The sequence below is a fragment of the Haemaphysalis longicornis genome, unplaced genomic scaffold, assembly GCF_048455015.1.
Source record: "Haemaphysalis longicornis isolate Haplotype H1 unplaced genomic scaffold, Haemaphysalis longicornis Haplotype H1 scaffold_1, whole genome shotgun sequence".
Lineage (NCBI taxonomy): Eukaryota > Metazoa > Arthropoda > Arachnida > Ixodida > Ixodidae > Haemaphysalis > Haemaphysalis longicornis.
This window is the reverse complement of record NW_027526203.1, coordinates 6,061,673-6,086,104: the sequence shown is the minus strand read 5'-3', so window position 1 is coordinate 6,086,104 and position 24,432 is coordinate 6,061,673. Positions and strand designations below refer to the sequence as shown.

The 24,432-nt window shown below is 47.7% G+C and overlaps 1 protein-coding gene across 1 annotated transcript; it reads right to left on the bottom strand.

Moving 5' to 3' along the window:
* Positions 1-7,086: 7,086 nt before the first annotated feature.
* Positions 7,087-24,046, bottom strand: LOC144174958 (uncharacterized). Its single transcript, XM_077703940.1, has 5 exons — positions 23,851-24,046; positions 16,069-16,130; positions 15,407-15,502; positions 9,235-9,273; positions 7,087-7,268 (listed from the first exon to the last, which is right to left on the bottom strand). The coding sequence occupies exons 1-5, from the start codon at positions 23,999-24,001 to the stop codon at positions 7,155-7,157; spliced, it is 462 nt and encodes a 153-aa protein (XP_077560066.1). The 5' UTR covers positions 24,002-24,046; the 3' UTR covers positions 7,087-7,154.
* Positions 24,047-24,432: the final 386 nt, after the last annotated feature.

The window sequence follows — 24,432 nt, the reverse complement described above, 5'->3', positions numbered from 1 at the left end:
AACACGCACAAGTCACACTATAGGACTACAAATGAATTGAGCAAAAAAACCCACGGGATGTATGGGTACAGCGAGTACATACTTACTCAGAAATACATGTGCTCTTCTTGCTTATATATCCGGCAGAGGAAAGCCCTGCGCTAGAGTAGGTGAGCTTGTCACAAAAACCGGACATTTCTGCGCTAATTTTGGAATTATGCATTTTGATGTGAGCACATACAAATCAGCATGCGGATTTGCAAAAACCTTTTAATCGGGTGGTAGTCATTAGGTTCAATGAGTCATGCAATTTGAATAAATACCAAACATTTTTTTCCGCCATCTCAACACCCATCAAGAAGGGGTTCATTATTTAAACACCCTTTTTCCCACGAGGGTGTAAAGCTACAAATTAGGGTGTCCCAAACTACGAAAAATGGTGTAAAGAAAAAAATTTGCGCTTATCCATCCTGTGAATGTGGTTGGAACGCAAAGCTGTAAATGGCACCCGCAACGATTACCCATTCCACTTCGCTTCAATTCACTCATGCCGCTCTACAAATAATGAAACCAGAGAGCAGTGATATGCACTTTACCACACCCTCTACTATTTCAAAGAGAAATGCTTGGTGAGGTTAAATTAAGCCATGATGCATGAATGGTGGTTGGTTGAGTTGTATTCCCCCTTCAGTAGCGAGCAGGCTGGTACGCTTTCCTCTGTCCGGGGAAATCCTTGTTGTACAGCAGCGGTGATGCTCTGTTCAGAGTATCACCTGACTTCGCTTTACATTTTTTTTATATAAAATTAAAGCTCAAACCCGGTATTAGACGATCTCACTTCTCCGTCTCTGCCGTCGCGGACAGAGGCGACGAGAGCAGCGGCAGAGACGAAGGAGGAGTAGGTGTAGGAGGAGTAAGAGGTGGAGGAAGAACTACTTCTATTCAGATTTCTGAACGGCCCAGAGTTCCTTCTTCACTGTAGCCCATATTCAGTCCGCGCCTCCTGTGCTCTGTCCCCCAGCTGAAGCTGGGTTGGCAGAGAGGGTACGGACAGCAGCATCTCCCACTGCTCTTGTTCGTTAGCTGACAGAAAGAGATGAGGTTGCTAAGGGCTAACGTCGCACACCCCGGTTATGTGGCAGAGTATTTCCACTTCCGAGCAAAATTTACATTCAGAGTCGTAGCGATTCGGGTGCATTAAGTGAAGATGTGTCGGGTGTCGGAAGGAGCCGGATTTTATGAGACGTAGGGTAGTTTGTTGTTCTATGGAAAGAACAATGTAAGGCGAAGGTAGGGTCTGTCTCAGACGCCGATAATGCTAGGTTAAGTCCCTGAACGAGACAAGCGGGTGACTGTCCTCGTGCAGCTCCATAGCGCGGGGGGTAAAAGTGCAGGCTTGGTTTGGTGGGCGTAATTGTTGCCCTCCATGGAAGCGTGAGCGGGTGTCCATGCAGATGGGCTGAATGGAACCATTTGGGGAGTGGTTTTAAATGCAGAGCATTTCAGTAACTCACGATGTCACCCGCGTTGACGTCCGTAGTCCGCATCGCTCCCCCTACACCATATAAAAAAGTAATACGTACCGGCGCCAGGTTTCGATCCGACGACTCTGCGGGCGGAACGCAAGGTACATGGTGCTTACGCAAGGTACATGGAAGGTTACGCACGCGCCTTATATCCTTGACTCATTCAACCGTCGGCCACAGGTGCGCCCTCTCCCCCGCGTCCTCCTCGCCTTCTCTCCGCTCGCAACACCCTCTCTCGTCGCGTTCGATTCGGGCGGACAACAGGTGGGGACATGCGCAACACCTTCTCTCGCCGCGTTGGGTTCGCGCTGAGCAACAGCCGGTTCGCGCGCAAGAACAGGTGGGGGTGCTCGCATCGCGCTCTCTCGCCGCGGTCGGTTCCCGCTTAAACCACATATGTCGTTCGCGCCTGCTCCGGTCGCTAACATCTGTGGCGTGATCGTGACGTCAACATCACGCGTTGGTGTGGTGGCGCGATTTCGGCGCTATAACACTCTCTCGCGAGGGGCATTGGATTGGATTCGGTTGGATTGGCTTGGCTTGGCTTGGCTTGGATTGGATTGGTTTGGATTTGGATTGGATAGGATTAAAGTGGATTGTGTTGGATTGTATTGGGTCATAGCCGCTCCACGTTGCGTCATAGCCGCGGCAGGGGGTTCACGCCACGTTTCACGTTTCACCATCGACTTCACCGACCATGTCTACGCTGGAAGACAACAATTACAACAACAACCAATACGTAATCCATACGACTTGCAGGCGCGCCCCCCGCGGAAATGCTCTGCATTTGAAAATGCCCCTCGCGAGGGGGATGTTTCTTTTATTCAGGGAGTCCCACATTACGGAAAAGAAACAAATATAAAAAACCCGAAAAAGCACAGAGCACAAGTGATGAAGGCATGCCGAAAAAAAAAACAAAAGAAAGTGTTCAGGCAACGTAGGTTCAGTGCACAAAAAAAAACATTAAACACATGATCTGGGACTGTCCACAAGCGACAACGTTAGGTCGAAACATCACTATAGTGTAGAAAAATAGGAGACCGTATTGCTCAGCTCCGACACATCGGTTCACGCTGGGCCATTCACGGGCCCAAAAACGCTGCTAGAGCCCAAGGGCTCTCGGCCGACATCTAGGATTACTGGCTGTAACGCTATAGTTTTTTCGCTCTCCCCTGTATAAATAACGTTATCAAGAAAGTTCAAGTGGTAAAAAGGTAATTGTAAACAAGACGCCTCAAAGTTTCACGTTAAGTACGTGAGTTGCAGGCAGGCGAGGTCACACAGTCTCATTCGGCAGCGGACTGTGCCGTGAAGAGAAGTGATTTCTGGACGGGGCGTCTTCTTGGACGCACCCTTACATACCTGAACATGAGCGGGCAAGTAGGACTCCGCTCGTGCTGTCCGACATTACGACACGGCGTCGGAGTCATCCGCACGTGTGCATCATTCCCCTGGCCACCCCACGGCCACCGCATACAAACCACGGTCGCGCGCCAAAATATTGACTCGGTCAGCGGCCTCGTCAATGAGTCACACGTGCTGAATACTCTGACGTCATGGGGTAATGTCGAACGTTGCGCCAGGTCATCAAAGCGGCACTCTGGCCGTCTGGCCACCACCGCAGGGCAACAGGGCGTGGACCCGGTCTTCATCAAGCCGGAATTCTCCACGTCTGCCTCAAGGCTTCTCCTTGTCTTTCGCGGGTCACATACTCACGGAGGTGTGATTGACCAGAACTGTATCCTTGAGTTTCCTTTGTCTTCATGAAGACCTCATTCGTCTCGCAGCTTCGGTTGTACCTCATCACAGCATGTTAAAAATGAAATTTGTTGGGCTATTACATTAGCCAATCAAGCGCCGTAAACATTGTTTTTGGAATGAGAATCCCTACCATAATCCCGCGGTTGAAGGAATTTTTGAAGGTTCAATTTTATGATAACAAAACAAATTTGGTGAACCTTCTACGGTAATTTTGTTGCTTTTTTGCAGCCAGAGTCAACTTTTTTAGCACAGGGAGCGTAGGTCGGGACATCAAACCCGACTGGTGATTTCGGTAGGCTTGTCGGGAATCGGTGACTACCCTACGAACCCCTGGTTGAGTGAGGGCCAAGCAGATGGCTGCCTCTTCTTCTGCCGTCATGTCTTCGGTCTTGAGTGAGGCACAAATAAGGAGGTTGGTTTAGGAGGTAGCCACGATGATGGCCTACTGCTGCCCTCGATGTTGGCAGGCGTCTGTGTAGATAACTGGATGATCCCCACCAATGGTGGTGTTGAGCGCTTTAGCCCGTGCTTGTCGGTGACCCTCGTCGTGTGAGGGCTTCATATTTCTAAGTAAATGAGCATCTTTAGTTCTGGTCGCCAAAAGTCCAGGAGTACATCAAGCAGAGTGACATTCTGTGTTGCCCAGCCAATCTGATGAAGGATGCGGCGACCCGCCGCAGTTCTGCTCATTCTGAGCTTCTGAATAGAAAGATGGCAGTCTATCAGCTCTTCCACCGTATTGTAGAGCTGCGTGCGAAGCAGCCTCTCTGTAGACGCACTCATGGGAAAAACAATAGCTTGCTCAACCACCTTTCTAATCATCATATAAAGCATATTTAGGACCTCCTTGCCGAGAACAAGACAGGGGGTTGACGTAAGTGATCCACGAGAGGACAAAAGCTTCAACTAATCGAAAGGTATCGGTTTCCTTGAGGCCTCGCTTCTTGCTTGCAACTCACATTATCATGTTTATGATTTTATTCATGCTGTGTTTGAGGCGCTGGAAGGATATGTCACTCTTGGTGTTGGCCTGAAGATGTAGGCCCGGATCTTGATGCTGGGGCCTGGAGTGATGACCTGGCCATCAAGGATTATTTGAATGTGTTCATTGAGTAGTCGTTTGACGCGAGGGCGGACGACAAGGAGCTGAAATTTTTACGTGAACACTGGACGCCAAATCCTTTAGCTGATTAAGGTACTAGACGTGAGATGCAATGGGTTGGTGGGAGCTTCCTTTAATCGCTATCGCGTGTCATTCAGCGAGAATGCAGTGGGTAAACCCGTAGATGTGCATGGTGAGTGCACCCCTTGTCTTCCCCGTTTCCGCGTTTGCTCGTAGCTAAATCGTTAAGACAACGGGATCTGGCTTTGTTACTCTATTAGTTCCAGGTTCTGTTCCTGGCGGGGTCAGTAAATTCTTTTATTTGTTCATGGAGTTTTCTGTTGACACCAACGGTCGCGAAAGAATCCGTTGGGGGTAGAGGTAAAAAGGTTTGCTTTAAAACACATTTCTGGAGGTCAAAATTGGCGTCAACACCACAAGCGATCGAGTAACATTGATCCAAAAGCGATCGAAAGGGGGATGTCGAGCTAAAGAACATCACACAATTTTTTACCGTATCTGTTTATTTCTTTCAATCGCTTTTAGCAACATAGCTGGGCCCCCTGTTTCAATACAAGCTTTGTTGCGTTGTCAACTTCCCACCACCGCCACGCCATCGTCTGCTGCTAGGTTACAAGTTTATGGCGTGATCACAGAAAAAGTCGGGCGCGACCATGGCTTCTATGACAGATGAGAGCAGCGAAGCTCTACGCCTTATAACCGCGGAGTGCATCGATGTCGCCGATTCACTCATTCGTCAATCTCGACTTCAATCAGCGCTGTAATGAACCAGAGTCACTTTTCCTTGTTATTTTTCTCTTGAGTTCGATCATGTGACCCCACAGTTTACTAGGACGAGTGTGGACAAATGCCATATATTGGGTTCTCTTTGTCATGGAGAGGCTTGTACTGCCCTTTTATGTTGTGGTTACGCCAAACAAATAATTTTTATTTTATTGCCACACATAAAAGAAAAATACGGCACGTTATTTGTGTGCTCCATGATCGCTGACTTGGAAGCAGTTAAAACTATAATTTGTTTCGATAGCAAACATGCTTTAAACAGTGTGCTTGCGAAACTGCACCTGCTGCAAATTGCCGCACATTTCGCGGCGCCGTAAGCAGGGGCAATTTTTTGCCCTATTTTGCTTGCATTTTGCGACAAAAACAGCCGCCATTTTCAAGCTGTTACTTAGCATTACGTCACATTTACGCAGGCTGAAGTTGCCAATGCATGACGTAATCGTTCCCGCCAACTGTTTATATTACGTCACGCCTTCTCAGCCAATCGCAGAGGGGGTGTGTATTACAAGCAGTATTGTTGCTGAATAGCAAAAACAGGCTTACGTTGTCATGTCCGCTGCATTTAGTCTGGTTTCTCATTGTCGGCCACGAATTATGCGCCTTTAGTAACGAGAAATAAGGCAAACTTTAGAACTGGTGTCCGTAAACGACATGAAACGTCAAAATGACGACAGCACAAACAACCGCTTTGTCAACCGGTAGCACGTGAACAAAATTGAAAGCCATTCAGAAAAGACTTCCGGCTAATTGCCAGAATTTCCGGCAATTTGTGTAGTCGAGAATAGGGCCCCAGGTGGTCAAAATTGCCATGGAGCGCTCCACTATGGCGCGCCCTATAGTCCAGGTGTAGTTCCGGGGCGTTAAACCCCATTATCTGAGATTCTTTGATGGTTTCATGGGGTTAAAAAGTTTGGAAAGTGGAACGCCGATAAACCAAGAAAAAGTATAGCTCGGTTCTGGCAGATCGGCTGCCAGACAGCCGCTTTTGTAGCAGCAACTACCGCATCTAATTTTCAACCCAGGCAACACCAGGCGTTGCTCGGCACCGTCAGCGTGAACGCGTGGCGAACTGCGCAGGGAACGCACAGAGTGCGGCGTGAAGCCGCAGTTTCGTGAACTAGTTCACTGTAGCCGAAGTTTGTCCAGTGATAGCTTGGTTTTTGCGATAAGAGCGCGCAGTGAACGCACATATCTTGTGATGGCACCCGTCCTTACTCTTTTTCCTATCCCCCTCTCCGCACTCCTCCCATTGGAACGAACATTGATTACCGTATACGCTAATGAGTTTTCTAGTTCACTACTTTTTCGCCCCCCTGCTAATTGGGTTCACTTGCACATTGTTCATTCGTTCGTACGTTCAATCAGCTTACTTGATGACTGCTCGTTTGCTCTCATGTTTAATCAGTCTACCTGTTCCTAATGTTGACTGCACCATGTAAAATCAGTTCAGTAGTACAATGTCGGATTACCTTACCAGTTAACTCTACCCTACCTACTTCTTGTCTTTTATCTCCTTGCCTTACGTCACGGTTACGTATCCACTTTCACTCCCCACAACCCGTTCTCTCTATCCCCCTACACCCTATCCCCCTTCTACTCTATACCTTACTCGGCTGGTAGACGTGTCGGCGCCACGCCAAACAGTTACCGGCCATTATCTCCCGAACCCCTTCCCCCCAACAATCACTTAAATTTCTTTCTGCTTTCACTTCGCGCAAGTGCGAGATACGCTGGCTTGATTTTTCCTGAGCTTGAAGGTCAGGTTTACGAAAAAAGTCGTTCTATTGGATTCAACCTGGAATAAAGGAACTTTCGCTCTATAGAAAGGTTAGGCAGGAGGAGTATTGCTTGAGAACACGCTGCCTCCTGGCTGGTCCGCTAAGGAGTTGCAGGTAGGAGAGCAGGCGGCGTGGAACGGCATTTGAGGTTGATGTTTATTTGTATTATAAATCAGGATAAACATGCTTCATAGCTTATAGTGTTTAAGCTTCGGTGGGAGCTTCAGTGGCAGGAGCAGCTCCTGCAAGGTGGGCGTGGGCGGCGTCATCCGGTCGGCAGTTGTAGAATGCTGCGCGAAGAGCTCTGTTGTCTTCCTCCTGAAGAAAAATAGCAAATGGACAATATGAGCCAAAACCGCCCGAAAGCGATTGCTTATGACAAAGAACCAACACTGATACTGAGTAATTTTGCCTTCAGAAATAAAACTAATGCAATAACCACTTGGGCATAAAACATATTACATCGCTTAAGTGCACCAGTGAATCCGCCACGAAATCAGCTAGAACCCCAAAAAAGCGCTGTATTACAGATTTTTTTCGGGGCCCGAAATCAACGTGACATTCTGTACAAATGTTTCTTTAGTAAATGTTAATTGCCTTAATAGGCAACCTGAAATTGCACCATTGGCGACAAAATATCGATTAGGACAGTTCCTCACACAGTGCTTGATGTGTCTTGCGACTGCCTTAAAAAGCGAAATTTGGAATTTTCCTGCCACGAGTTGCAGGCTGAGGGTAATGAGTGACGTTGGATACAAATGTTCCTATAGGTTTAATGGAAACCAGTGAAACTTTTATTATGAAGCAAAGGACACCATTATTATCCGTAAAGATAGGCCCTCGAAACAGAGGGGGACCTTGCACACTGCCTTAACACGTCAGGGAAATTTTCCGGCACAGATGAGGACCCAAGTATTACGCGAAAATGTGTCTTTCCTCGAGAATACCAGTGCACTTCAGACAGTGAAATTGACGGGTGTCAGAAATTTTCTTTGCCTGTGCAGTGCTGTCGGAGTGTATTGCAGTCATGCACAGGCCGAACCCTTGTCGAAACACTCCTAGTTTTATCTTTCCCAACACAAGGTAGAAACGCTAACAGTATAATAATAAATTCAGGCTGAAAGCGACGTAAGCGTTATCAATACACTACCGTTACGCTTATTAATAAATAAGTAAGCTACGCACGACTTTAATGCCTTAACACTTCGATTTGGTCGGGATGTGTGCGATCCTTGACTGTAATAACGGATTGTTCTCCATTCTAACTTGTGACATGCAAGTGAATCGATTTGTCTCGAAATTTACTTATTTAGCCTACAGTTGAAACCTCTATTGCCCATTGTGCCCGAGAGAAATTTTTCAGGTACTGCACAAAGCAGTATTGCGAGTCGGTTCGATTTGTTTAGGTCTTCTACCCGCCGCGGCGAATCACTGGCTAATGCATTGTGCTGCTGAGCACGAGGACGCGGGTTCGATTCCGGCCACGGCGGCCGCTTTTCTGATGGAGGCGAGAAGCAAAAACGCCCATGTGTACGAGATTTAGGGGCACGCTAAAGATGCCCAGGTGGTCAAAATTAATCCGGAGCCCTCCACTACGGCGCGCCTCATCGCCTGCATTGCGTCGGCGCGTTAAATCCTACAATCAATTAACCAATGAATCTAATACTATCAATCAATGTTTGTCTTGTGCAATTTTAGGCATAGGCGACGACCTTTTTTGGGGGGCAAAATCATACTGAACTGCGTTATTAGGCAACACAGTCCCTTCCACATAAATCCGGGTACTATATACCTCGAGAGTTAAATACTTCGATTTAAATTTTCGCACCATTGCGTTGTGTAATGCGCTCGCCATTTTCTGAAAGAAGAAAAGCCGTAGTTAAAAAATTTAACCCAGTTAAACCCAGTGGAAAATCTGCTGAAACAGCAGAGCTGCGGTTCTCTTGTGTCTGCTCGAAAGTCAACGGGCGCTCACTCGAGAACGCCAGCGCCATCGCTGCGCAAATTCTACGTTTCGCGCAAACAAATCGGCAGCTAAACGTCAGCAGCGCAAGGCTCCCTCCTGTCCCTCTCCTAGCGTCAGGGAGACAAACCCAGCCCTGCAAGACCACTGCACCATCTATCGGTGGGTCTGAGCCCCTGCTCGTGCCCCTGTGTGACGACGACCTACAGCAGACGGACGAAAAGGCTCAACCTGCAATAGCTCCGCTGTTAAAAATGAAAGTTCTACACGTTCTGGGCTTGGGAAGTTATGGCATTTTGTTTCTCCGTTCGTAGCACTCACCGAGAAAACACTAGTTTGGTTGTCACGGTGGCCGCCTTCCTGCAAGAAAAAACGAGACAGCATAATTAGCAGTGATAACATGGCACACGTTTTTTACGAAGGACACTTCATTTTTGCCCAGCAGTCAGCAAAGAGCGCCCGAACATCGCCGCCATTGTGGAGTCGTGCACGTGCAGTCTCCATTCTTCTACATCTTCAGTTTTCCATTACATCGTTTTCTCTTTTTCTCCATTCTTTCGGTTTGCCTTGTTTTTCGATGAAGGAAGTGCTTCCTAAGCGAATGCATGCAATACTTCTACGGTGCTGACCGCATTAAAGTTATTTGAAATTCGATCAGCTTATTTTGGTTGGGCTTCAATGGTGGGCGCATCGAAATTCCGGAACTAGTGCCGTGAAAGGTGTCAGGCGTGAAGAGTTCACAACATTAATTTGCGCTTTCGCCATACGACAGGTGGCTGTAGCATCTTGCGGAATTAAGTCGGCTGATACAATGCCATTTCTTGTAAACCAATATAGCGCTACGCGAAGAATAAATTCCAGTTTTCCTCTGTCCTATATGCAACCTAAGAAGGGCTCAATCCCTTACCAAACAGTTCCTAAGACCACACAACTTTTGTAACAAAAACAGGCTTTTAATTATCATCAGAGAAAGGTCTCCATTGCATGATCTGACAACCAAATTCTGCTTACGTAAGTAACCCTCAGTAAAGGGGATTCTTTTGTTCATACAGTGGGGAACCTCTTTGTTCCGGCCCTTCTCGTCCTCCGAACACAAATAGAACAGCATGCCCAAACTCTCGCGCGATCGAATTGGAACTCCCTCTGCGACGACCTCAAAGGACAGCTCTCAACCAGAAAGGCATGGCAGATACTTCGTAGCCTCATAGACCCCAATAACACCAAACAACAATCACAACACCGCACAACCCAATTAATCCATTCGCTCCAAACACCCCCGGAAGAAACCATAAAAACACTGAAGGACTTGTACATCCCCCAACCGCTACCCGCAAATCCCACTTCAACTTGCTACATGGGAGCACCAAATGCAGCCCTCGATTCCGCTATAACTATAGAGGAAGTGAAATCGGCCATATCAACCCTACGCCGGCACACAGCCCCGGGCCACGATAAAGTAACAAATACGATACTTAGACATCTCAATGACGATCTCATCACGCAGCTTACCGATTACTATAACCTACACTGGACGTCAGGCACCCTTCCAGCAGCCTGGAAACACTCGGACATCACGCTAATACCTAAACCGGGTAAACCATCCTCTATACACAACCTCCGCCCCATATCTTTGACCTCCTGCATTGGAAAATTGCTAGAGCACGTCATCTACAACCGTATTTCCCACTATCTAGAATCTAACAACCTATATCCTCTCAATATGTTAGGCTTCCGCCCCGCCCTCTCCACACAGGATGCCCTTTTACAACTCCACCACGACTTAATAAAACACCCACCTGCCAAAGATAACTCTGCGGTACTCTCACTTGACCTGCAAAAGGCTTTTGACCACTTATCACATGAGGCAATCCTCGCAGCCATCAGCAACCTCGGACTGGGAACCCGATTTTATATCTATATCAACAACTTCCTTTGCCAACGCACAACCACTATCAAACTCGGCCCCATACAATCCATGCCTTTCCAAATGCCTAATCGCGGGTCTCCCCAAGGGGCAGTTCTATCACCCCTACTTTTTAATATTACTCTCATTCCACTCGCTCACCAACTCCTCAATATCCCCGCACTTCGCAGCACCATTTACGCAGATGATATCACCCTATGGGTGACACGTGGCAGTGATAACCAGATAGAAGACACCTTACAATCTGGGCTTGACCACGTCCTCACACACATCACCCCTCTTGGCCTAACATGCTCGCCCACCAAAGCTGCCCTACTTATCATGACACCTCCCAAAACCCGCCCTTCCCCCCAACCGTCAATACGACTATTAGCGAATGAAAACCCCATCCCCCACACTCACGAGATAAGAATCTTGGGGCTTACTATCACACACAACAGATCTACACTCCCCACACTCAAGTACATTAAGAAATACACAGCCCAAACTATCCACCTCATTAAACGGGTCACCAACCGCCATCATGGCTTAACAGAACTGGACCGACTACGTTTATTACACAGCTTTATGATCAGCCGCATAGTCTACCACCTCCCCTACATGCATATTACAAACACTCAAACAAACGCCCTGGATGCCATGATCCGCAAAGCATATCGCGCGGCCTTGCTCCTTCCTCCCGGGGCTCCTACCAATCGCCTTATGTCACTAGGCATCCATAACACCATCCCTGAAACCCTTGAGGCCCACCGGACAGCCCAACTCGCCAGACTCTCCACCACACCCACGGGCCATTACATACTCCAAATCACAGGTCATACACCCCTCACAACATCCGCTACCCCCCAACCTATTCCACGCAACATCCGAGCTCTCATCCGCATCAAACCGCTTCCCCGTCACATGCACCCCATATTCCATTCCAACCGCCGAGCAGCTCGTGCAAGTCATCATGCAAAACTCCACCCCCCTGACAAACACACCCTATACGTAGATGCAGCCAAATACCCACATAAACCGGCCTATGCCCTCGCGGTTACCGGACCGGACATCAATGTCCCGACACACACTGCCACCATCTCCACCTCATGTGCAACTACGGCGGAGGAAGCGGCCATTGTCCTTGCGCTCTCCCAGAGCCCCACCCCAATCACGGTCCTATCAGACTCGCAGCAGGCCATCCGGCACTTCTCCAAAGGCTTTATATCCCCCGTAGCCCTCAAAATTCTTCTCCAAAGCCCCCCGACCGACCCCGTGCAACTGGTGTGGACCCCGGCCCACACCGGCATAGGTGCTAACGAGGCAGCGAATGCACACGCTCGAGCTCTTACTTCCCGGGCCGCTGTTTCTCGTACACCTATACACGGGCCTCCCGAGACCGAGACCTCCGAGTCTCTCCTCAGTTTCAGGGAAATTACCCTTCATTACCGCCTCCTCCGCCGTACTCTCCCACCCCCCCATCCACACCTATCCCCCGAGGCTGCCCACATGTGGCGGATACTCCAAACGCACACGTTCCCTCATCGTACTCAACTAATACATACACATCCACATCAATTCCACACACCCCACTGCCCCAAGTGCGGTCAGCTGGATACTCTGTATCACTCTCTTTGCGAGTGTCCTGCTGACCCATTTTCCCCAATCCCCTCCTCATTCCACTGGGAGCAGGCCCTGGGCAGCTCCGAGGAGTCCAGCCAAGTGCTGGTCACCTGCCGAGCTCTGGCGGTCGCGGCGGACCTGTGGTCCTCCGCCACGCCCCCTCGCTAACCCGGTTTTCTTTTCTTTTTAATAAAGTTTTGTTCTCTCTCTCTCTCTCTCGTCGTAGCTAGAGGGCTGGCACTTTTAGTTTGGATGGGCATTCAATTTTATAACTCTGTTAACACGCTGTCATCAGCGAAAAAACTGGGTATATGTAGCCTTCTTACGAAGCTCTTAGAAAATCGATTTTGGAGTGTAAAACGTTTAATTGTGTTGCCTTAGTGACGTCGAAGGCAGAAGCAACTCGCACCTCGCAGAAACAAAGTATAAAAGCGGCTGTCAGTGTAATCCTCCTTGTGCCACAAAGACATCAAGCTCGTTCTGTCCACCTCCCTGACCTGTAACAATCCGTGTTGTACGGAACGGCGTTCCTGGAACTAGTTCCTTTTTGGAGGAACGGAGTAACGCCGCCGTTTCATTAAGGGTCGGTGGAACTGTAACGGTAACTCTTTAGGTTTATGAAGGAACGGCACGAACGGCGTTCCTTCTGCAAACGTTACATCGCTAGGATATTGGCTGCTTTGATACCAGGCTCGATTACAAAAATCGAGAAGTCGCTACTGTGTTTCTGCTCCTATAGGCTGGCCTGTTGGCCCACCCTTCAGAGGAACGTGTTTCCTTGAAGGTCAAATGCAGGATAACCACACAGCGGTCGGTAGCTTGTGCTTGCTTTCATGCCCATTGAGCTTACGCAGCGTTCGACGGGTGAATAGCGCAGCCGCGAGAATGCTTTTCACCTTTAATCATTCGTATGGGTAGGCCAGGGTGCAGGGGAAGGGTTTCCAATGTCCGAGCGGCGCTGCAGGTAACTTGGGAAACCACCCTATATGTATATTGTCTGGGGTAATTACAGCATTAGTACGCGCGAGTCGTAGATGCGTTGATGTCGGGAGAGTTGTGCTCGCTGTGAGGTCATTCGAAGGGTCACCTGCTATCAATAGAGCTGGGTGCGCCGCAGTGTCTCGGCATATTGGGTTGCTCAAAGTTACAGAGTATGCGCGCAGTTCGTCACGGCGCGGTATGTCGCCGATCTGGCGGGAATCGGTCGACCAGGTCCTTTTTGGCCAGGTCCTTTTTGTGTCGATCGCGACGTGTTGACAAAGGACAGGAATTGTGTCATTGATGGGCCTAATTTCTTCGCGCACCGTATGGACAATACCCGAGAAAGGCCGCCCGAAGGTAGACGGCCAGGGCTCAGGGTGGCATTTGGAAGACCGTTTGTGAAAATCCTCACCACAGGTTTTTGTAGATTTGTTCTGTTTTTTTTTCGTTTTCGCGCGTGCGCAATGTATTCGTGTATGTTTCGCGTATTCGTGTATGTACGCGCGTGCGCCCGTCTGTATTCGTGTATGTTTCTTTGTCGAATAATAGTTGAGATTGTGAACCGGTCCTTGCGTACGTCTCTCTGTTTAGTGTCTTCCTTACGACAGCTTACACCATTTGATAATGTGCACCAACTCGCCAAACAAAAAGTCCGTTTAAAATACTTACTTGCCTCGGCTTCTTATGGGAATGTTACCTAAAATAGAAATGCACTTTTCTTTAAAAGGTAGTCTGGTTTTGTTTTAAAACACTGAAAAGGTAAAGATATTCTGGACGCATTTACTTTATCTTGCAATTCTGCGGGTATTTTAATCGTCACTGCTATCATTATCGAACGGCATTTTTTCGTCGTGTAGACCCGCATGGCAAAAGCGAATGTCATTTATAGCTAATGTCGTTCGCGTTGAATCACATTAAAGACCTATGTATAGTTCCTTTCGACGCGGTTTCATATATAAGAAATTTAATTATGTTCCTGCATGTGAGTAACTGCATGTGAGATGTGCAAATGCACATCTGAAGCCCAGTAACCTTACTGCGCATTTGTAAGACCGAACCGGGAAGTGTCATATGTGTTGCATCATAATAGACGAGCACTAAAGTCGCAGTGAGAGATATCTGAAGTTTGTCCGGTGCTGCCTGAAAAAATTCGTTAGGAGCGTTTCTTTAGATTCTGTTTGTCTCCAAATAATCCGCTGCTGGCGGTGTTCATATTCGTAAAATAAACGTTGGTCGATGTGAGTTTTAAATTTCTCACTTTACTTCGCCTCATGATTACCCGACACCATATTTTAATTTAAGAAATGAAACTGAAGGTTAATGTAACGACACGTTCCGTTTCTCGAAGTGGAACTGGAACGCGTTCTGTGCAAAATAAAGGAACTTGTAACGGGCACTCGTTTTGAAATTGGGAAGGAACGAGGAACGAGCTGTCCTTCCTGGTTTAGAGGAACGTGCGCAACACTGGTAACAAGTTGGGGTTAAAATTTTCTCGCCTTTCCTATATTTACCTTTCCGCTTACCTCAACTTCTATTGTGACATGACGAGCAAATATCGCAGGTTGTCAGAGTCTTTGCTCGAGTGCAAACTCCCGAACTGTCGAGCAGGATGGCGAAACGGTATTTTGGCATGAAGACATGTTGTAACTTAAACACCAAGACAAAGTACGGTATCAAATAGTCAAGGTGATGGTGTGTTGCACAGGCAACCAATCATGACTAATTGTCCACATTTCAACTGCAGCCGCAAGACACATATGTACTCACTCACTCACTCACTCACTCACTCACTCACTCACTCACTCACTCACTCACTCACTCACTCACTCACTCACTCACTCACTCACTCACTCACTCACTCACTCACTCACTCACTCACTCACTCACTCACTCACTCACTCACTCACTCACTCAATCACTCACTCACTATAGTTTATTCTCAAGCTGTACGGCTAATTACGAAGCCATCGTTACATAGGTTCTTACCAAAGTGCCACCATTTTTGTGGCACACCTTCCTGATGCCGCAGAGTACAGTTTCACACTCAAGATGGGCACGGACCTGGTTCAGCTTTTCGTTCACCTGAGTGGGAAAAAACTTTATAATTTTCTCAAAACAAGACCTTTGTACATGTCATGTTACGCCGGTTTTGATAACCTCTTTTCAATAAATATTGTTAAATGAAACTTCGCCCACTGACTGTTCACATGCCAATTGATGAAATGAACTTAGATGAAATAACAGCGCACTATTTTGTTTTACTTTATAGCTGATGTTGCAAGAAATGCTTGGTTTTTTAAACATGGCTTCCTCAATACTCATAAGAAAGATTTATCACAGTTCTTCGCATGAGACAAGCATATAGCTAGGCTGCTGCCAAAGCTTTTCTTAACTAGGCATTTTGTTGTTTACTGCTAGCGCTGTGTGACAGACAATTTTAACGGTTTTTTTACAAATCTACTCAGCAATAAAACATTACATTTTTTTAGTTTAACTAGTCGGAGAAGGTGAAGAAACATGCTTAACCAGACACAAATTATCACTGTGGTTTCTGATTTCTGAAACAATTATTTTTGACAGGCTCTTATTCTCCTTCAACAGCTTTCGGAATATTGGCTTTACTTTGCATGTGCGAATGGAACACTTACCTCAGCAGTAAGGTTTCGACCCACGCAATCCAGCACGAGCTGCAGATGTTCATCATTGAGCTCTGAAATGAAAATCAAAGAAAAATGGAGAAACTCCTAAATAAAGATTGTCGAATGAATACTTTAAGCCGCTGTGCTATACATCGAGCTTGTTTGAAATCGGCTTCGCTACTACACACACGCGTTGCTACAGTGACATTCTCACAAGCCATATAAGCAGTCTGATGCCAAAGTCTTGCGGCATTTATTAAATACCTACCACAAGTATCCTTATAAAACGTTAATACAGCACCCCTCAAAGTCGGCTTTACTACTAAACAGAAATGCAATGCTGGGAGTATATTTTTAGGAACAATGAAGTACATCTAGTATCTATACATGCAGGGTGGGGCCTTATTTACCTAACAAAAATTAATTGGCACAGCTTGCACTAGTGGTGCTAGGCTGGAGAAGCAGCAGAGATGGTGCCCCCTCTCCCTTCGTTGGAGATCCGGTTGTTGCACTTCACATAAATTTCCGAACTTGCCGCTGAAAGTTCTCCATGACTGGCAGGCTCGGATCACTTCGTCCACAGGCTTCCACAGCTCTCCCAGAGTGGACCGATAGCACGCGCTAGATCCCGCGGCAACCGGCTTCGAGAACTCGGCGCCAGCGCGAGCTGTCCTGTGCTCCCCATTTTGAGGCGCGGACGCGCTAGACCTGTTTTCTTTGTTTTTTTTGCGGGCTCCTGACGTGACGCAAGCCCACATGCTAAGCCTGAATGACGCCACGCCACCGGACCAACCTCAAGTTTAAACATCTCTGTTGTCAAGAGCGGCTGCGGCTCAGTGGCGGCAGTCAGGCCTATGCGAGCGAGCGAACGAACGAGAGAACGAACGCTCACTCCAAGTCCAAAGTCAACGCTGCGAATAACCCGAAGGAAATAATGCTGAGAGCCCGGACACCCGCTGTCATAGCTACTGCTGAATCATTTGCAACCGTCTGCATAAAGCGTATATTTATGTGCAAATAAAGTTACCGTTACAGGAAAATGCGGTGAGAGCTCGATCGGGTAGACGCCAGTTTTATAATGCGAGAACCCAGGTTCGATTACCCCCACGGGGCACGTTTTAATTTTGATGCCGTACACAAAATGTTATTGAAGTACACAATGACTATCACAGCTAGCAAAAGAACATTTTCAAAAAGATGCGTACAACTAAAATCAAGAAGCATGTAGAAGTATAAGCTCAGAAAATTCTTTGTATAGCTCTTTCCTGCACTTCAAGTCGGAAATATTACCCGCCAGGACCATGGCTTCAAGCCCGAGCCCAAGCCCAGGCTTTTGGGTCAGCCCGGACCCGTGTAGTGCTCGAGTCTAGAGGGTACCGCGTCGCTTCGATGGCCTTCAATCCGCTGCTCTCACGCCGCAGCGTAAGAGCCGCATGGCAGCAAGAACGAGGGGAGTTATTGAGTGCGAAAGGCAATAAAGGAGGAGGGCAAACCAAGCAGAAGAGTTCGGTCAGTTTTTCTGCGTGATTGATCACCAGTGGTGGATAGCGCAGGGAACCGATACGGCGTGGTGTGAGTTTGTTTTGTCAGCGGCACGCATTTCGTAGCCATGGTCACGAAAATACGGAAGAATTTGTTTTGGATAAGAAAGTGGACATTATTCGGCGTGTATAAGCCGGTGAAAAGATGTCGCCTGCAGAGGAATTCGATATTTCTCACAGCCTTTGTGAGCATGATACTGCGCATCAAACCTGACTTAAATACTAAGTCAGCACGACCATAGCCCGGCAGATCCGGGGCGTTTCGTTTCATGACGACAAAGTCGACAAAGCCGACAAAGCAACTTTGTCGGCTTGGTTGCGCGGCTCGAGACGAAAGGTGTTCGGATACCGAAGACGAGGGTGCTGCATGCCTCGAGAATGAATTTAGAAATCTGTCAGCGTTGCGCCATTCCGCATGACACAACGGCACACGAGTTCGTAAGTGCGGACGACGATGTGCAGGCTGTGGCGGGCATCACCGGTGCCGAAGAAGCGGACCCTATATACTTAGCGGCCCTGCAGCGTTCCAAACCGCCTACCGTAGCCGAGATTGCGTCAGCGTTCAGATTCGCCACTGTTGTGGCACAGTGCACAACGCGGGATCTTCTCGTTTGGACGGTGTTCGTAAGCTTGAGGACAATGTGGTGACCTTCATGACGTAGAAGAAGAACGCGAATCTCGCAGACTTTTGTCATGTTAAATAAAGTGCGGTGGTCCTCGCGCTGTGTGTTCGATATTTCTGTTCTAAGAGGAAACAATCGGTAAGCTACCGCTTGTCGCAATCTCGGAAATCTCGCAGTAATGTGCGGAGTTTTGAGACGAGCTTTAGATGGGCATATTTCATATTTCAATAAAGGAACTATTTCGGAATCACCTTGGAGTTTATACACCCGTGTTCGACTGTACTACCTCTGAAGCTTTTCCTTATTTAATTAAAGTTTTATTCTCTCTCTCTCTCTCTCTCTCTCTCTCTCTCTCTCTCTCTCTCTCTCTCTCTCTCTCTCTCTCTCTCTCTGTTTCTCTATATCTCTCTTTCTATCTGTCTCAAAAAGTGTATGACGAGACCGCTAGCTCGGCGTGCGTTCGCGAACGGGAATACTGAAAGTATCTGGCAAATACAGCAAACGCGGCCCAGATAAACTTGCACCCGCAGTTCCACGAGGGACGGAGAGAGGCGCGAGTTAGAGACCTGGAAAAAAATCCGGCTCCAACGAAAAAGTTTATTACATGGACGCCGCAGATTATGCAAGACGCGGAGTCGTGGTGGCGACCATAACGAAGATAGCCAGCCACGTCACGAGCCTCACTCTCACGAAAGTAACGACGCTACAGGCCGCAGAGGTGGCTATATCACTGGCGATAACGCAAACACCTACGGAAGTAATCATCACGGATTCTCAGTCAGCGTGTAGGAGATAGATACCTCCAAGGCCGCATCTCACACACCGCAATGAAGATCTTGAGCCAGAACCCTCCAAAGAAAAGATTATCGGTTGTCTGGACACCGGCTCACACTTCTCTCCGTGGCAGTGTCTTTGCCCACGAAACTGCTCGAGGTCTAACCAGCCGAGCGCCGCGAGAGAGTTGGCTAGAGAGGGCCAATACTACAGGCTAGCCCGACATACGCTTCCCCCTGCACAACCCTCTCTCAGCAAGAAAGAAGAGCGCTACTGGCGGGTCCTGCAAACGAACACCTTTCCCTGTCCTGCCAAGCTCCACTTTATCTGGCCTACGCAGTACGACCCGCAGTGTCGATTCTGCAGAGCACCCTGCACTCTGTATCACATGGTGTGGGAGTGCCAGCTCAACCCCTCACTTTCCGCGATTTCTAATCCATCGGTTGAGCAGTGGGAGGGAGAACTGGCCAGCTCGAGCGCCGAAGAACAGCTTCGGCTTATTCACCAGGCTGAGACGGCTGGACGCTCCAACGGGGTCCTGGACTGAGGAAACCGACCACTTGGCTCTTTTTTCTTTAATAAAGTTTACTCTCTCTCTCTCTCTCTCTCTATCTATCTCGCCAAGCTATTCACAAGCTTTTCTAACGGTAGTTCATGATAGTCGCGCACTTGTGTGGTTGATCCCCTGACAAAGTAGCAAGATGATAGGGAATACACCGGTTAATTACACACTGCTCAGGGAATGGCTCACGAGAAAACAACTTTCTCAGTCTGGACCACATAAGAAATATGGCACTCTATGGCACAGTGACAACATTAAGTCGCTAGGGCGGATCACTTTACTCGAAAGGCGACCTTTTTTCTACAGGCCAGACGACAGATTTTTTGAGCTTGGTTATGAGAATTTCCGCTTCAGCTCACCTACATTTGAGCCAAATCAGCGTCACAAATAGATTCCGCCTTGTTTTACTTTTGCTCTCTTCGTGTATATTTATTTCCGGCGTGGTAAGAGGAGGCTGCAGAGACGGCTGTGGTCGCGTTTGCCCTGCACCACTTTATCGGGTCCGTCCACGCATGTACTTTTAGTGTACGCACTTGGATGTCTAGCCTGTTATGCCACCGTGGGCCTGCTAGCCCGGAGCCCGATAATACAGACTTATTGGCAGACTAATTCGGGGTCTTAACCTCCCCAGGCTACTAGACGCTTTTCGGAAACTTGTACGACAGCGAATGAGACACTCAATAGGAATTCGATAAGTCTGCCAACTAGCCTGCTCCGAGCACCGAGTCTAGTTCACAGGTTTATCATTGCTTGGTCAGCCATTTCATCGCAAACTAGAACACCTGCACAGTGGAAAAACCGGCAAAGAAGCCTTAAAAGAAGTGTCGAAAGACGCCCAGTGGCGCCCCCCCGTTCGTCGGCTTCGAACAAATGCCTGTCCACCAGAGATCTGCGCCGCTGGGAGGCCGTGGGTGAAGAGCTGTCGGGAAACGCCGCCGCCGGAAGCCGCTAGCTATGCCTACTTCACGGCTGCAGTCCACTGTAGCTGCAGCCAATGATGGTTCCCTAGTTCCACTGTGCGTTATGGCCGTATGCTTGTTTTTTCCGGGTACCGCTGCCTTTTTCTGATTCACGAACAAAAAAATAGACAAGAATGATCATCTGCGGCCTGATATTTTTCCCGAGCAGACATCGGGCGGGCGAGCGCGCGATGAGAATGAGGGATCGCCTGCTATGTCGGCTGTCGGCGCAGATACGAAAAGGCCGGACGGAAACGCCGAAGCAAATGTTTTTTTTTTCTTCATAAATTCATGCGCATTAAATCAGAATTAATGGAATCAGAAATAATGGAATTGCAGCGTGATAACAAAATAACGGGTAGCATGATAACAGGTGGCCTACGAAGAATGGCGGATCACTGTAACGAATCCGTGACAGAACCCAAATACGTCCGGCGGGATGGTCAACGTTTTTATGACTTTTTCCGGTCAAGGTTCCAAATAAACGGTTTCCCGACGCCGGCGACACCGACAAGAGGTTTTGCGGCTGATTCCTTGGTTTTCCTTAGAGGAACCTCCCGGGAGCGTCTAGGTACGCGCTGTCCCTACAGTATTCAATAACACTGCTCTGTAGCCTCCTGTGCGCTTTCGGGAAAGCGGTCTAGTCTCAGCCTAATTCGCTGACTTGTTGTAGTCCGTGAATAAGACTAGACTGAACATAAGGCTGCTAATAAGCACGTTTCTTCGAGCAAGCGGGCCCAGGACACCGTACGCGAAGAACTCGTGGCGTCCGCTGCGTCGGCGTGAAGTTATTTTACCTTCTGGCTTCACTGTTTTTTCTGCGTGTAGAGAAAACCGTCCCATATCACTTATCAAGAACGCGTATAATTAAGCGTCTTGTAAGCGTATAGCTGCAAGTTACGACATTACTTTATAAACTGAAATTCAGAAAGGGCACAAGAAATCTCGTTCAAAAGTGCCCGCTTTTTTGCTCCTTCCGCCACCACGATTAAGTTGTGTCGGCTGAGACGACCCACAAACAATGCCGAAGAACGGTAGGTAACAAATTTAAATCATGGGTAACCATTATACGGTGTCCATGAACAAGCGAAAAGTCACTGCTAACCCCGAAATACCGAGACATCAAAATTTTGAAGAAAAAAAAGTTAGCACCAAACCACATTCTAAGCCCCATCACTTTGAAGCAGTCACGAATGGTACTTAGCATTTTCTTTTCTTCCGAATTTTTCAAGCAAACTAAAGCCCCAGGGTTTCCCCGAATTGTGAAATTAATGATGACATGTGTCGAACTGCCAAATCCTGGGAAAAGCGAGATTTCGGCAAACTAATTCCAGTGTCCCTATAAAAAGGTGCGTTCACCTGTTCCCACTACCTAAACCACCTTTAATGCCGCAGCTGTCGTCTAATTTTGTCCTGGTTTAATTCGGCTTCCTGCGAGGCTGTGGGTATTCTAGTCACTGTACTGTGAGTTCTCTGAGACGGAGGAAACGTTGCGGAATTATTGACGTTGCGGGACCAACATTTGTATAGACAGGTCATGTAGAGTATCTAAAAACCGCAAGACAGAACGCCTGATTCTTTTGAGGTGAATTTGTGACGCATTTGTAAACCATTGATGGCACGAGTTCACAATATCTTTCTCCATATTATAAATGCAGTTACTATTCGGAAGTAGGTTCAATGATAGCTAGCTGCTATAGCGAAAAATTTGAATGCTATAGATAGTATCTGAGCAGTACTTGTTGCTATGCGATTTGTTTTACGACTGAGGGATACGATATACGTTCAAACGGACATGGACGATGGCAGACACAGAACGAGATAAACGGCTGCATTTCGGGCCTCCTTTTGTCCATGTCTGTTAGTGCCGCATCTTTTTTCTCACGAGTGGTCACTATTGAAGGGGCATGTTTTATTCAAGGAGGGGTGCTGCACTGAAAGCATGGTGTTTAGGCTTGGGGCATGTAACAGTGCACAACGAAGTTTTGAGACAAACTGCACGATTGGTTCTTGGTCAGATTTGCTTCCTCGCGTGCAGCTAATAGTCATTCAGGAGTACAGTGGCAAAAGTAAGGTGCGTTAATTTTTATGGCCCCATATCTGCTTTTCAGAAAGCTTGATTGGGAGTCTTCACAGCCGATGTAACCACGTAGTCTGAAGAGGATATCAATAAGGGAAAATCAGCCATCCGAAATCCTATGTATTTTTGAAAAAAAAATAGCTTTTACTCAAGGTTTTTTAGTACGACAAAAGTTTAGAACGTTGTCGGAAATCTCTAACCTCTAAACTGACCGAATCATTAGGCACAAGTTTCAGCATCGATCCATGTCTTATAGCACAACGTTTTTGGGCTCCTCGTAAGTCTCGACTGTTAGTAACACCGACTGCTTTTAACAAAATCCCCTTATAACGAATTCTTTCATGGTCTGCCTGACTTTGTTATAACCACGCTTTAGATGAAGCGGTGAATCCATTCGGCTTCATAATCATGCTTCATGCATTGTCGGCTAAATGCATAAAATACAAATAATTTGTCAATCTTGTCGGTAAGTTTTTGTGCCACCTAACTGTATTCAACAATTAGTTTATTTGCAGCGGGCTTCCGGAAAGGGTTACGTGCTATTATTTCATCTGATAAGAAATTTATTTGGGAATAGTGTTGATAGTTTTGGCACTGATTTCGGCAACGATTTCAAATGCCGAGACCTCTTGTGTCCATTGCTATTATGCCTGTAACATGCGAAAAGTTAACACATCGTTGCATAGAAATACGCTAGCAATTATACTAGAGAACGTTGTTTTCGAGTATTCAGTTACGTCGCTGCTTCGTAGATTAACAATGAACCTCACGCTAACCTACGAAGAAGCACAGCGCCTGATTTATTTAATTATGTTTTGGTGCGTAAATAACGGTTTCAAGGAAGCCTTCGGTTTTACCGTCCATGGCAACATTACCAGTTTACTACAACTTTCTACGCGTTGCCTATTTAGTAATAGTGATTTGAAGCTGAGCATGAGGACGCGGGTTCGATTCCCGGCCGCGGCGGCCGCTTTTCTGATGGAGCGAAAAGCAAAAACGCCCGTGTGTACGAGATTTCGGCGCACGTTATATATCCCAATGTGGTCAAAATTGACATGGAGCCCTGCGCAACGGCGCGCCTCATCGCCTGCGTTGCGTCGGCACGTTAAACCCTACCATCAATCAACAACTTGCTTGTTACACAGTGTAAGAGGTTCCCAGAAACTGCACGCAATGGTTACAGTATTGCTCTTTTTCTTCCTTGCATACAATCGCAGAATCATGTGGGCTAAATTGATGGGACTCAACTCACGACAAACGGAATGGTTGTGGTGTCCATGGTGATGGTGGTGGTGGTGGTGCTCGTGCTGTTCCTGCTGTTCCTGAGATTCGTGGCTGTGCTGCTCTTCGTCGTTCGCGTAGGCAACCGCGCAGATCAGGGCTAGGAGGAAGACGGCCTTCATGGTGATTCTTCGGCGTGTGGACGCTGTCCGGAAGAGAATGCCATGTCCCCATCGGGGTTCACTTATATACGGTTGCCAACCGCACCCCTGCCGTTGTCCGATGGGAAGGGAAACACTGGCACACCCTTACCGCCAGACCGATAGGCGCGCTTTTCGCACCAGAGGAGACGGGAGAGAAAGAGAGATATTCTAAACGAAATGTGCTACTCGTGATGAGATGTCACGGATTCGCCGTTGCGATCAAAAGCTGAGAACGGCTTGTGCGGCGACGCTTGGTTGCTATGCATGATGTAACGCTGGCACAATCGCCATGTCGCTTGCCTTGCGCTTCCCACTTGCTTCATTTTTATCTTCTTGACGCTCTTCTCAACAGAAGATAGAACGATATCGGGGTGAAATCAAGCACCAGTTCCCTCTCTAAACTCTTAAGC

Excerpts from the sequence above, each read along its gene's own strand:
- LOC144174958 (XM_077703940.1), bottom strand. The coding sequence starts at position 24,001 with ATGAAGGCCGTCTTCCTCCTAGCCCTGATCTGCGCGGTTGCCTACGCG. Across the intron at positions 15,503-16,068 it reads GTCGAAACCTTACTGCTGAG|GTGAACGAAAAGCTGAACCA; the intron begins GTAAGTGTTCCA and ends TTTCCCACTCAG. Across the intron at positions 7,269-9,234 it reads ACCAAACTAGTGTTTTCTCG|GAGGAAGACAACAGAGCTCT; the intron begins GTGAGTGCTACG and ends ATTTTTCTTCAG.